The sequence below is a fragment of the Bombus terrestris genome, chromosome 10 (genome assembly GCF_910591885.1).
Source record: "Bombus terrestris chromosome 10, iyBomTerr1.2, whole genome shotgun sequence".
NCBI lineage: Eukaryota > Metazoa > Arthropoda > Insecta > Hymenoptera > Apidae > Bombus > Bombus terrestris.
In genome coordinates, this window is record NC_063278.1 from 19,955,353 (window position 1) to 19,968,109 (window position 12,757).

Sequence of the window (12,757 nt, forward strand, 5' to 3'; positions counted from 1 at the left end):
ATGAATATCCGCATTAATGTGAAATAATATTAATCGATTAAAAGTTTAAACTCTTATATTTATTTAAAATAAAATATCCTGTCTCTAAGAAATTTCAAATAAGTTTTATCGTTATCAAAAACATTGGAATATTAATACTAGATAAAAAGGTTGTTTTAAATAAGTATGTTCATACCTCCTCCATCATATTTCTATGAAAATTTTATATTATAATAATATGAAAAATAATAATGATATAATGAAAAATAAACAAATAGTAATATAAGATGTATAAGATAAATAAAAAAATACATCTCAAATATATCTTAAATGCATTGAAATATACTTTGTATTATATCACCAGATTAACCAATAGAATTACATCATTTCCGCTCTTTAGTTGTATTGAAAATGCTGCCCAAAGATAAATCACGTGATTTCCTTTCAACGTATCTCTCTTTCCTTTTAGCTGGATTAAGTGGAAGCCGGGTGCTTGTTCTCTTTTATTGAGCTAAGGCTAAATCAGCGACTTGCACCGTTTTATCATCCCATCCAGTTTAACTATATATTATAGAAGCAATAAACATGAATTCCAAAGCTGAACTTGCTTGCATTTATTCAACATTAATACTTGTTGATGACGATGTTGCTGTAACTGTAAGTACCAGTCATACATGTGATTTCTTAATATCATGAATAAATTATGAATCTTTATGCAATTTTATATTTTTATAAACATGATTAAAGAAATAGATTCAAAATATAAATTTGTTTAATCTATTAAATATTATAATAAGTGCTCCACTTTGGATATTTTATGTATTATTGCTATTATTTATCACTGTTTGAGGCTTTAAGCAGGTAGTACAATCATTGGTTACAAATGTGCACGTGTAATACAATTCTGATTGCTTTCTAAATTATTACATGTATCTATGTTGCTCTTGTATTAACATAACATTTTCTATCATATGTACTAAATACTATAATATAATACTATAATATATTTGTTGGATATTTTATATATTTTTACATGTTATATGCATTTTCTAGATTTTTAGAAGTTTAAATTTCCCAAAACTGCAGAAGCATCAACAATGCAATTCGACAATTTTGTTTTATTATTTATAGTACCAAAATACAAAAGTATAATAAATATAGAAGAACAAAGTATATTTAATACCAATATTTAAAATCTTTGTTTATTGCTCAGGGGGAAAAGATTCAAACAATTTTAAAAGCTGCCGCTGTTGATGTGGAATCTTATTGGCCTGGACTTTTTGCCAAGGCTTTAGAAGGAGTTAATATAAAAGAACTGATAACAAAGATTGGATCAGGAGTTGGAAGTGCACCAGCAGGTTGTAAAAATAGGATTTTTAATAATACATTATATTCTAACTCAAAATATATAATACATTTAAACAAATTTTTCCATATATTATACTTGTCTTTCCATATATTATACTTTCCATATATTATACTGAGTATGGTATATTTTAATTATAATAATTCAACATATAATAGTTATTTCTACCTTATACAGAATATAAAATATGGCATACTTAATTAATTTTATTATTTTATATATACTAAGTACTGCATATGTTGCATACAATATTACACATATATTGGTAATGGAAGAAACGTGAATTAAACCACGTTATTTTAGGCCTTTCCAAGTTTTTGATCTATTTTGTTACATTTTAATAATATTTAACTAGTAATCTAAAAATATCACTCAAATTTAGGAAATCATGGAATAGAAAGTTATATCTATAAAAATAGGCATTTGATAGCTTATTTTGATACCATATTGATTTCATTTAACAAGTTGGATCACTGACTGTGAACAGATACACATAATGATTACTTTAGTAGGTAAATTTGATTGGATTGTACAAATACTACATTAAAAGTTAGTTGAGATATAATATGTAGAATTGATTTAAAAATTACTTTAATGTCCAAGTAAATGCATTAACAAAAAATTGAAAAGATTAAAAAATCAAATCTTAATATATGAAATAGAATATATGTATGAAATGCACCTTAACTTCAATTAATCTCTATTGAAAAACATAAAACACTGAATGTGAGCCTAGATATTCTTGCATAAACGTGTGCTATTTGTATTTTAGTTAAAAATGTTATTAACTTACATATGTATATATTGGTATCATTCTCAGAAGTATAAATCCTCTACATCCACCATACTACATAAATTTATGTAGAGCGGTCAGCAAAAGAGGAAAAAGAAATAGTATTAGAAAACTGTGAATCATATTTAGGAATGTGATTGATATTTCTATACGACAACACTATAGATAAACATTTTCTTTCATAACTATGAAATTGTATTTTCAAACAATGAGATTTTCTTATTATCTTTTAAAGCACCCGCAGCAGCTGCTGCACCTGCTAGTACAGAAAGTGCACCTAAGGAAGAGAAAAAGAAAGAAGAACCTGAAGAACAAGAATCTGACGATGATATGGGCTTTGGTACGTAATGTATTTATAACTAATATAATATCAATATTCCAGTTAAATATTAATACTCAATGATTATTATTATGTATTAGCTACTGATATTATATATGATGACATGAAAAAAATGAGAATATTATTTTTTAAACACAGTATATTATAGGGAACAGAGCTTGTTTTAATAAACATCTTTTTTTTACAGGATTATTTGACTAAATTTAAGGATCGCAATGTATTGGTCCATTACCTAATTTGTACAGTTATATTGTACAATAAATAAAATATTTTGAAATTAAATCATCCAGTGATATACACTTCATTCACTGAAAGATCCCCTTCATTTATTTTCATCCTACTCACGATTATATTTTATATATTTCTTTTAATGATTATAAAATGTTTAAATTATATATTATAATTTTTTTATCCCACATCTTAGAGATTTTTCTATTTTTATGAGAATCACATTTTGTTTGTACCATTTACTATTAATTTTTGTACATTTTGATAATGTAAACAAAGTTTTATATTACGAGCTATTCAATGCACATCTTCCTTTGCTATCAGAGAATTTGAACTTTATAAATAATTAATTTTTTATGTAAAATGGTTGTTTTTAATTGTCTGAAAATTATGTATATATAGAATAAGTATATAATAATAAAGTATAGCTTTATAGTATAATATAATAATAATAAGTATATAATAGTATATAAGTATATAATAATAAAGTATATATAGAATCCTGTGTTGGAGTTTTTTAAATAAAATATCTAAAGAAGATATTGGTATTGTTTGAAATTTATTATATGAAATATATTGATTTTCCATATTTAATTTATTTAAAAATTAATGTTAAAATGAATGAGTTATCCGAGTATTAGAAATTAATATCACGTTTTATTTAAGAAAGACAAGGTAATTATTTCTTCTTCTATTAGTCACCTCAGAAAAAATTGTTGCACACTAAAAGCCCAGTCACATGAATGTTAATTAAACAGATATTGTGGATGGACGTCGTAGCGTAGCTCTACTTTGAAACGAATATATATATATATGTATATGTATTCTTGGTTAAAAACCTGTACGATGAACATGCTGTGATACCTCAATGAAAAAAGTGTAAAAACATTTTAAAAAATATGGCGAATTTGAAAATCGTAAAATTTTTAGAAGCTTCCAACAAAAGACGTAAACCTAATATTATAGGACTAATAACAAAAAATGTACATGATGTAACTACAAAATCTGCTAAAAAGGTTACCCATACTGGCCAGGTAAAATAATATTGATAAAAATATATTTATATCGTTACAACTTTCCGCGATATATAATATTTATTTTAATAAATATCGTTTATTTTGTAATAGATATATGATGAGGATGATTATCGTAATGTACGATTTATAAATAGACCAAAGGAGGTTAATGATAATTGGGCCATTAAATTAATAGCGGAAGTTCCTGCTACTCCAGTGAAAGATAAAATTATAGCATGTGATGGGGGAGGTGGACCTTTGGGACATCCAAAAGTTTACATTAATTTGGTATAAATTATATGTATTTACAACGTAAGTAGATACATTCTTTAATTTTATTTACAATATATAATTCTATTTTAGGATAAACCTGGTAATCATACTTGTGGATATTGTGGTTTACGCTTTTATAAAGAACATCATTAAACAAATAGGATAAATACATGTAGTCAAATTATATATTATATGTGTATTTTAATGTATATTTAATGTTAGAAATATATATATAAAAAACAAATAGTCTTTTATTTATCTGTTTTAAACTTTTTAGTATAAAATGATATTGTTTACTAAACATCAATTTCACTTTGGTAGCAAATTTTTACAAGGCTGTTTTCTGACTGCTCATGCTTAATGGTATTGCTTGTAATTCAGTTTTCATGCAAAGGAATTCACCACAAACGCACATTATGCTTAAAGATATAATGTTTAAACACCACCAACTAAAAGTTGATGGAAAACTTGCATTGTATATCCAACAGCATAATAAATGTATTAAGTGTGCTGTACAGGCAAAATCCATACACTGTTTTGTCCGCTGTACTAACCACCATAGTGCGATTGCTCCAATTAATGCATTTAAGATAAAAATAATTATTATAAACTGTCCAGCAAAATCTCTAACGTGTATTTGTTTATAATGGAAAACATAATCTAATGACTTTGTGGATCCTATGTATGATGCAACAATCCAAATCCATAATCCAAGGCAGAAGTACATCACAGTCTGGACTGCAATTATTTGAGATATTATAAGGAACGGATCCCACATTGTTTTACGGAATTGTCCAGAAATATTATTCATTATTTATCTTTGAGATATTAATTTTGTCTAAGGCAATCCTACGCTGTATCTTTTATACTTTATCATATTAGAGTTTCTTTTGATCTAAAACAAAAAGTAGAATTTTTAATTTATAGTAAGAACATATATTATAGTTATCAGTAAATTTATGATTTATATTATAAATTATAAAAAAGATATAAAGGAATAAAAATCATTATATAATTTTTAAATCACATAAGAAACCAGCTTTGTTTAATTTACGATGGTTCATTAAATTTGTTTAATACCTTGTAATATAATTTAATTTAAAGCAAAAGGGTTTACTTCGATTATTCCACAAACATATACAATTATATTGATTCATTATATGATTATACAATGTATTATTTATGTTTGATATAAATTTATATAATAAAATATCACTCACATAAATTTATATAATAAAATATTTGTGGTACAATTATGACAATTCAGACGTTTAAATTAATACAAATGGTTATCTACTACATAAAAATGATGCTTTTCCCTGATACATACGTGTATACATAATATACTTATTTATTTATTTATTTATTTATATATACAACTCAATCAGACAATATGACAGATTCAAAAGATCTAATTCCACTGGATCTTATGTATTGGTATAACATAAAAATTGTGACACTGTATTTTAATAACTGTAATTAGTAAACTTGCTTCACATCAAAATGATTATCTTTTTCAAATTCTGTCATTTCATGAGATTTTCTTATAATGAATCTAGTATACATATATGTACTTAATATATAAATAGGGATGGACAGATATTTGGCGGTAATTTTAAATCTATCATTCAAAAGCATTTATATTTATTTATATTGTGTTCATTGTAAAGGTAAAATAAATATGTACTCAATCAAATTTAGAATTCTTTAATTTTTATTTAATTTAAAATGTTTAAATTTGCACTATATTTACTATATAAAATTTTGATTACATGATATTATATTATTCTATTATTAGGGAATTGTTATTAAAATTATTGTTATCATTAATATCTTTACAAATATAGAAATCGTCTATATTTAAATTACATTAATTTGTCAAATAATAAATTTAATTTCGTTCTATATGAATAACTACAAAAGTTGAATTTACATGTGTGGCTTACGTATATCTTTGGCGGCACTCGACAACAAATACCGCCACTCGACATGCATTCTATTCATATATCCCGTTTTTAAATCGTATAAATAAAATATTTTCAAGGACAAAACTAATATATGATCTATATTCTTAAGTATATAATTTTAATGATAAAGTCGTCTATGGTCATTATAATAATGATAAACACAAGTTTAAATATTATTATATTACCCTACGAATGTTAATAAACATGTACTTATATAATTATATCTGATTTAAATTTTTGTCTTAGATGATACCTAAATGTATGCGATATTTCTTATATTGTAAATGCCAATCTATTTATTGTATATTTACAGACATAATACAGGGATGGTCACGGATGAATGAAACGTGGATGAAATAAAAATACAATATGATGAATATAGCTGTATGTGTCTAAATGCAGCATACTTATGTACAATCTGATTATATATTTTAATTCGAGAATATATGCATATACTACGATCATATATGTAAATAGGTCCCGACACTCGCTAGGGAAAACCGTCCCAAAATTGAATCGTGTCTAATCGTGAAAAATCAGTATGGAAGATCACAAAGTTTGCGTTCTTGCGAGACAGACAGAGATGAATAAATTGTCTCTTCTCTGACTATTTATAGCATGTCACTCATGCGCAAGACGAGAACTTTTTTGTCCTCCATGTTGATTTTTCACAACTAGTCGTGACGTCGTGATCTGTTTATATTATCACATTACATATTGCAATATGATGTAAGTTTGTTTTGAATCAGTGAATGAATTAAAAAAGTAAGAAATGGAATTGTGGGATTTCATTCGCAATATATTTGGTAGGCGAAGATCAGAAAAATTTGATAATGGGTAAATATTTAAATAAACATTATTTATATCTATATTATGGACTATCTGTATTTCGATAATCTATTTTCATTCATTTTCTACGATGTAATCAATTATAATCCTCTTTCTCATTTTTGTGAAACTGTAGAAAAGCTAGCTACCCACCGATTTCAACGATTTTTAAATCTATTGTAAAACACAACATTTTGAATAACTCTTTCCTATACATTTAAAGAATGGGTTAACTTAGTTTCCAAGATATTCGCGAAAAACTATAGGTACCACTAAGGCAAATTCTGCCTAAGTTGTGTGTCTGTGGCAGCATATGCGTCAGTATTGGTTGCCTCTAACCGCTTATCTTCGATAATATAAATGAGGGTCTTTTTTACAGTTCCACCCTTATTTTAATTAAATTTGCATTACTAAATATTTCAGATTTGACGATTATCAAAATAATTATGGAGGAGATAATTTTCAAAACTCAATGTCTCAAATTGATATTTATGATGATAGCAGGTAATTTTTATTTTATATCTTATGTCAAAGTATAAAACTGCATATTATTTATATAAATTTACTGTGGAAAGCAAATTGATGCTTTAAAGATTAGCTAAGAATGAAACAAGATGTTAAACAAATAGTAACTTGCACCATGACTAAATTTAAGGTGTGCTGCAAAATGTGTAGTAAAAAAATAGTGAAGAATTTTGGATTTTCAAGATTTAAATTTACATAATTGTTAGAATTTAAAGCTTCTATGTATAAACTATCTTATTGAATACTGTTTAAAACATTTTCTTAATTTTTTAATCATATAATTAACAAATTAAAAATATGTGATTGGTGATAAGGACATAGCTCATATCTGTAAATTATCAGATGCATGCTAATATCAATATACTCTTGCTTAGTTACAACATTGATGAAATGTTATAATATATAAGTGTTATTGTACAGAACTTAACCCAAAACTGTAGCTTTAGTTTATTTATAACAAAAATTTATTCTAACATATACGTTAATACATGTCAATTTGCTTTCCATGATATCTATATTGTAGGCAGCACCCATATTAAGTTTTAAAAGTTTGTGAGAGAATATACACAAATGACTTGGATAGTTCAATTGGGAAAACACTTGTTTGGCAAATAAAAAATTCATGTATGAATTGCAGTTCAGCAACCTAATTGACTGAATATTTTTCTTCCTACTAATTAAAAAATGGAACATGTCTCAGCACTTGATATTATGATTATAATTAGCATTTACATATTTATTGATATTAGCATCTACTGCCCACAATGTATTTTTTATTTATTTTATACTCTTTTAAATGATTAATTTTACCATAAAATCTCGTATAATATAATATATAATAGATCTTTCGAGGGAATCGGTCACTTTAACATCTTCAGTGATCCATTAGAAATAACAAGATATTTTGAGTCTCAGATAGAGAATATAATGATGAATTTTATTTATGGATTTAATAATGAAGGTATGTACATATAATTATTGTATTTAACTTACATGTAATTAAACTTAGATTTACATTTACATATATACAAATATTTTTTAAATTTGTTTAGGTAATGATGCAAATACAAACGTATTTTCATTTATCCCCTCACAGAGAAAATCTTTACGTGATAACATGTTGAAACCAAATAATGATCAGATGGAATTAAAATTAGATACAGATTTAGATGGAAAGTTAGTATTTAAATTTAATGAAATGCAGTTAATTTAATCACTTTATAAAATAATTAGATATAATTGATAGATATAATTTATAATTGTTTGAAAAAATGTTGTATTTTTAACAGACTTACTATAGATAATTTTTCCAATGTTTGGGGTGAGTCTGACAAGCCACAACTTAAACTACCACGACCTTCCATAATTGGAAGATCTATCAGAAAAGAATATGTTCGTAAACCTGATGGAACAATAGAACAAAAACAAGTTATTAAAGATCATGAAGGAAATGAGGAAACTATTATATCACACCAAATTGGTGACAAAATTCATACTATTATTACAAAAATAGACAAAAATGGAGTGGAAACCAAAATAGAAGATATTTCTGATATAAGTAACTGTAAGTAATTTATATAAAATGTTGATACTAAATATATAATTGTTTACATTATTTACATTTATATATAATCATCAGCAATTATTATAGTAAGTCTAAATATTTCTGGTGTTTTTAATATAATGAAAAAATGTTTATAGAAAGAGATGGTAAAAGTAATATTAAATTGTTTAAATTATATTTTATAATGGTACATATAGTCTCTTTTAAAAATTGTATAATAAATCTATATTGTTTTGTGTGTGTGTAAATTTTGTGTAAATCTAAATTGTGTCATTATTTTTTAATACATCTCGAATATTTCTTGTAGCTATTCATGTTTTTTTAATGAAGAAATGTTCTTTTTTATATGCTGCCATCCATCTGCGTTTTATTTTAGATATTATTAGAAACAACAAAAATATTTAAGATCATTATATTAATTAAAATCATTCTACATATAATTATATAGTATTTTCCTTATAAACAGTGTTAATTGACTTTTGTGTTTGAATATTTATTATTATATGAATGCAATATGAATTTCAGGTGATTTATTGGAAAAAAGGAAGTTACCGAATGAAACAGATGGTTTTTCTAATATTCTTTTCAATTCCTTTTTCTGGGAAAAATTGTTTAAACCCAATCCGAAATTATGATCAAGTAGTATTTAAATAATAGTTATCTATAGTAAGAATGTATAAATGATTAATGGAATGATAAATAATACATTGTTGTCAAGCAATTTAAATTTGAGATGTATGTAATATGTAATAAATTTACTTCAATATAATATATAAAGTAGTTTTATAAATATATGTATTTGTGTAGAAGAGTAGATCATTTCTATAAAAATAAAAAACCTTCATATTCGTGAAACGTGAAATGAATAGCGAACGATATTGTGCGTATGTGGTATAATATATGACTATATACCTATGGTAAGCTTTGATTTATTAATTAGGTACAATTAAACATCCGTCGGATAAGTCGGAGAATCTTGTTCATCCACTTACCGATGATGCGTAGGTTAAGATAGCATTGACGGCGTCTCTTAACAACACCTTCAATTCTCTGTCCTGAAAGACAATTATATTACCTTAGACGGATTGGGCGTATTTCAACCCCGCGCCCATGGATGCCGAGCCTTTCTTTTTTTTTTTGCCCATGGAGAAATCCTCATGATCCTCGCTCCGCTGCTGCTAATAATCGGTAACAGCAGAGTAGTGTCAGACTCTTACGGACTAAAACTCCACGATGACCATCCTACGCGTATGACAGGAGTGCTCCAGGAACCTCTTATGAATTATCTTCCGTTGTACCCCCTTCCTGCGTTCTCTTGTTCGAGTCAGTCCTAACAATTCCCTGACTGGTCCCTAGCGCTATCCCCTATTTTCTAGTCGCGGTCCATTGGGACGGTCATGAAGCGGCTCTAGGCCGCCTGACCGCCATCCCCCTCCATCGCGTTATCCTACGAGGGTGAGAGTTTTTCTTTCTCTCCCTTTCTGCTTGCTCCTTTGCGAGCATAACTCGCTCGCAGAAGAGACGAACAGCCTCATATTCCTGTGACCCTCTCAGCATCGCTTCTACGATCGCCGAGGGGATCAGTCTTTCGTCTATAACGTGCCGCAGGGTGTAACGGGACATTTCCCACGCCGGACAAAACTCCAGCGTGTGCTGCGCCGTGTCCCTGCCCTCCCCGCAGTGTTGACAGATGTCCGTCGTCTCTCGTCCGATTTTCATCAGGTACTCGCCGAACACGCCGTGTCCCGTGAATACCTGGGTCATCCTGTAGGTAAGCGGGAGGCCGCGGTGGCTTCTCCATGTCTCCCAGTTTGGGAGGACCGCATCCGCGCCGTGATGTTCGCCTCCTTCGTTGATCAGCTGGGATCGCCACGCTGGTCCCACGCGTCCTCCTCGGCGGTTCCTAGGTCATTTGGGGCCGCCTGCTCGGTTGAGTCCTCTCCCGGGTCCCATACTCTCATGTGGGTGTATCTCCTCTTGAGCACCAGTGCCCGAAGCTCCAACGGGGGAGACGCGACCAAAACAGTCGTTGACGCGTGGGACACCGTTCGGTATCCCCTGACGATTCTGATGGCGGCTACTTTGTGCAGCCTCCTGAGGAGCAGGATGCTGCGACGACTCGCCATCATATCGTCCGCCTATACCGGGTCCCCGTACATCACTCGGAACCGAACGACGCCCTCATATAGTCGGCGCACCACGTCCCCCGCCCTGCCGATGTTCGGCAGCAGGCCGCACAAGGTATTGGCAGCCGCCGACACCTTCGGAATCAGGGAATCGAAGTGCGGCTCGAACATCCATTGGCCGTCGATGACAAGACCTAGGTATTTCATCCACAATCCTACCCCGACGGTTTCACTTGCCATGTTTATGCTCAGACCGGGCGGAGGAGTCCCTCGCCTGTTCTTGTCGTAGAACCAGATGGTCTCCGACTTCGCAGGGGAGACGCATGTGATGTCAACAACGGAGCTCCCCCTCCGCCACGCAGCTGCTGGCCGAGCACCTGTTCACCAACAGGAGTCCAAGTCCCGCAGCCTAGTCTGACAGCGCACGGCCGCGTGCGTTGGTCCTGAGGTTTCCCCATTATGGATGCCGAACCTAGTAGGACATCAAGCCGAGTATGGATATATAAATAAAAATTATTTAACATATATCTTAGACGGGTTATCGCGGTCTATATTCGGGAATAGAATATCTAGGACGGAATGATGCATTGCATCGGAGGGAAGTGTCCTACGGAATACACTAAGGATCGGCGCTCGGCCCAATTCTGTAGGACTTGCCATGCGATGTCATCTTGCAGGTTCTTCTACTCACAGGTACAAGGATCACTGGCAGGGAACCATCCAACAGTCGGGACTCGATATGGTTCTCCATCAAAACACTCCATGGGTGGGTGAAACGTACGTCAAGATAGGGAGTTGCAATTCACGAATTCTATAGGGTCAACAGTTGATGAAACAATATTAGCCCGATCTTACTTACTGGCTCTTAACGAATGCGATGCGAAATTACATGATGACACTTTTCGTAACGTCTTGCAGATGTTCTGTATCAGGATTATGATTTTTCGATTCTTTATATAAAATAAAAATATTAAAATTTCATGGTAGGGATGGGTCATGAATTTATCATATGCATATATGAGTATGATTTATTATTCATTCACGTCTCGGAGTTTTAGACTTATATGCAAATGTGCAGTTGTGGCTAATTTGGTTACTTCCAAATTTTTGTTGTATACATTATACACATAATATATTTGATATATTAAAGTATAGTTGATGTAGGGATTGAAGTTATTGTTTCTTATGTGTTTCATTGGGATAACTTCTGATGTGAAGCAAAAATTTCCGTTCTTCATTTTTTTGTTAGTTTTGGGTTCCAGTCTTATTTAGTAAATAAGGAAGAAAGTTTTGTAAAAGTGCTGAGACTTACCTAATGTAAATAAAATTGCCCAAGTTTCGTACACATATATCACAAATTTTGTAATTTTGATAATCTTGTGATGAGGTATACTATGATATCATGGTCTAACAAACGTGATATGCTCACATGTGGTATGAATGAATTCTATCTGTGGAGTGCACTAGACTAAAAGCGCACGTTTTCGCTCTGTGGTGGATGCGTATATAACAACAATTTAAATAAAAAAAAAGTACAATATTTCATTATAAAATACGAAATATGCACAGGATAGATGTTACATATTTAATTTCATATATTTAGAAAAAATAGATATCAATACGTTTTACGAAATCTAAAGTATTTTCATACTTTTACATCCTCATCTAAATTTATCAAAAGAGATTTTTCAATTATAATACTTCAAAACAGATTTCATAATCATTTTCAAATTCTGCAAAGGACAGATTTTA

The 12,757-nt window shown here is 29.9% G+C and overlaps 4 protein-coding genes across 6 annotated transcripts; 3 read left to right on the plus strand and 1 right to left on the minus strand.

The window, feature by feature from the left end:
- Positions 1 to 423: 423 nt before the first annotated feature.
- On the plus strand, positions 424 to 2,760 carry LOC100652184 (60S acidic ribosomal protein P1). Its single transcript, XM_003403286.4, has 4 exons — positions 424 to 636; positions 1,193 to 1,337; positions 2,374 to 2,478; positions 2,666 to 2,760. Exons 1-4 carry the CDS (start codon positions 565 to 567, stop codon positions 2,677 to 2,679), a joined length of 336 nt encoding a protein of 111 aa, XP_003403334.1. The 5' UTR covers positions 424 to 564; the 3' UTR covers positions 2,680 to 2,760.
- An 844-nt stretch (positions 2,761 to 3,604) lies between these two features.
- On the plus strand, positions 3,605 to 4,239 carry LOC100652304 (NADH dehydrogenase [ubiquinone] iron-sulfur protein 6, mitochondrial). The gene is made up of 3 exons (XM_003403287.4): positions 3,605 to 3,740; positions 3,834 to 4,010; positions 4,086 to 4,239. The coding sequence occupies exons 1-3, from the start codon at positions 3,606 to 3,608 to the stop codon at positions 4,146 to 4,148; spliced, it is 375 nt and encodes a 124-aa protein (XP_003403335.2). The 5' UTR covers position 3,605; the 3' UTR covers positions 4,149 to 4,239.
- Positions 4,227 to 5,571, minus strand: LOC100642274 (protein SYS1 homolog). Of its 3 annotated transcripts, none has more exons than XM_048409159.1 (2): positions 5,326 to 5,571; positions 4,227 to 4,890 (listed from the first exon to the last, which is right to left on the minus strand). In XM_048409159.1, the coding sequence occupies exon 2, from the start codon at positions 4,804 to 4,806 to the stop codon at positions 4,324 to 4,326; it is 483 nt and encodes a 160-aa protein (XP_048265116.1). In that variant the 5' UTR covers positions 4,807 to 4,890; positions 5,326 to 5,571; the 3' UTR covers positions 4,227 to 4,323. The 3 variants fall into 3 exon arrangements, with proteins under 3 accessions (XP_048265116.1, XP_020723901.2, XP_048265117.1); XM_020868242.2 differs by having other exon boundaries at positions 5,216 to 5,571; XM_048409160.1 differs by lacking the exon at positions 5,326 to 5,571 and adding an exon at positions 5,076 to 5,143.
- Positions 5,572 to 6,518: 947 nt separating this feature from the next.
- On the plus strand, positions 6,519 to 9,688 carry LOC100642392. Its single transcript, XM_003403289.4, has 6 exons — positions 6,519 to 6,799; positions 7,214 to 7,294; positions 8,158 to 8,276; positions 8,368 to 8,491; positions 8,605 to 8,879; positions 9,405 to 9,688. The coding sequence occupies exons 1-6, from the start codon at positions 6,735 to 6,737 to the stop codon at positions 9,512 to 9,514; spliced, it is 774 nt and encodes a 257-aa protein (XP_003403337.1). The 5' UTR covers positions 6,519 to 6,734; the 3' UTR covers positions 9,515 to 9,688.
- The last annotated feature ends 3,069 nt before the right edge of the window (positions 9,689 to 12,757 follow it).

Bases quoted from the DNA above. Each gene is read 5' to 3' on its own strand.
- LOC100652184 (XM_003403286.4), top strand. From the start codon at position 565: ATGAATTCCAAAGCTGAACTTGCTTGCATTTATTCAACATTAATACTT. The intron at 637-1,192 runs GTAAGTACCAGT...TTTATTGCTCAG, and splicing joins ATGACGATGTTGCTGTAACT to GGGGAAAAGATTCAAACAAT. The intron at 1,338-2,373 runs GTTGTAAAAATA...TATCTTTTAAAG, and splicing joins AGTTGGAAGTGCACCAGCAG to CACCCGCAGCAGCTGCTGCA.
- LOC100652304 (XM_003403287.4), top strand. From the start codon at position 3,606: ATGGCGAATTTGAAAATCGTAAAATTTTTAGAAGCTTCCAACAAAAGA. The intron at 3,741-3,833 runs GTAAAATAATAT...ATTTTGTAATAG, and splicing joins AGGTTACCCATACTGGCCAG to ATATATGATGAGGATGATTA. The intron at 4,011-4,085 runs GTATAAATTATA...ATTCTATTTTAG, and splicing joins CAAAAGTTTACATTAATTTG to GATAAACCTGGTAATCATAC.
- LOC100642274 (XM_048409159.1), bottom strand. From the start codon at position 4,806: ATGAATAATATTTCTGGACAATTCCGTAAAACAATGTGGGATCCGTTC.
- LOC100642392 (XM_003403289.4), top strand. From the start codon at position 6,735: ATGGAATTGTGGGATTTCATTCGCAATATATTTGGTAGGCGAAGATCA. The intron at 6,800-7,213 runs GTAAATATTTAA...TAAATATTTCAG, and splicing joins TCAGAAAAATTTGATAATGG to ATTTGACGATTATCAAAATA. The intron at 8,277-8,367 runs GTATGTACATAT...AAATTTGTTTAG, and splicing joins TTATGGATTTAATAATGAAG to GTAATGATGCAAATACAAAC.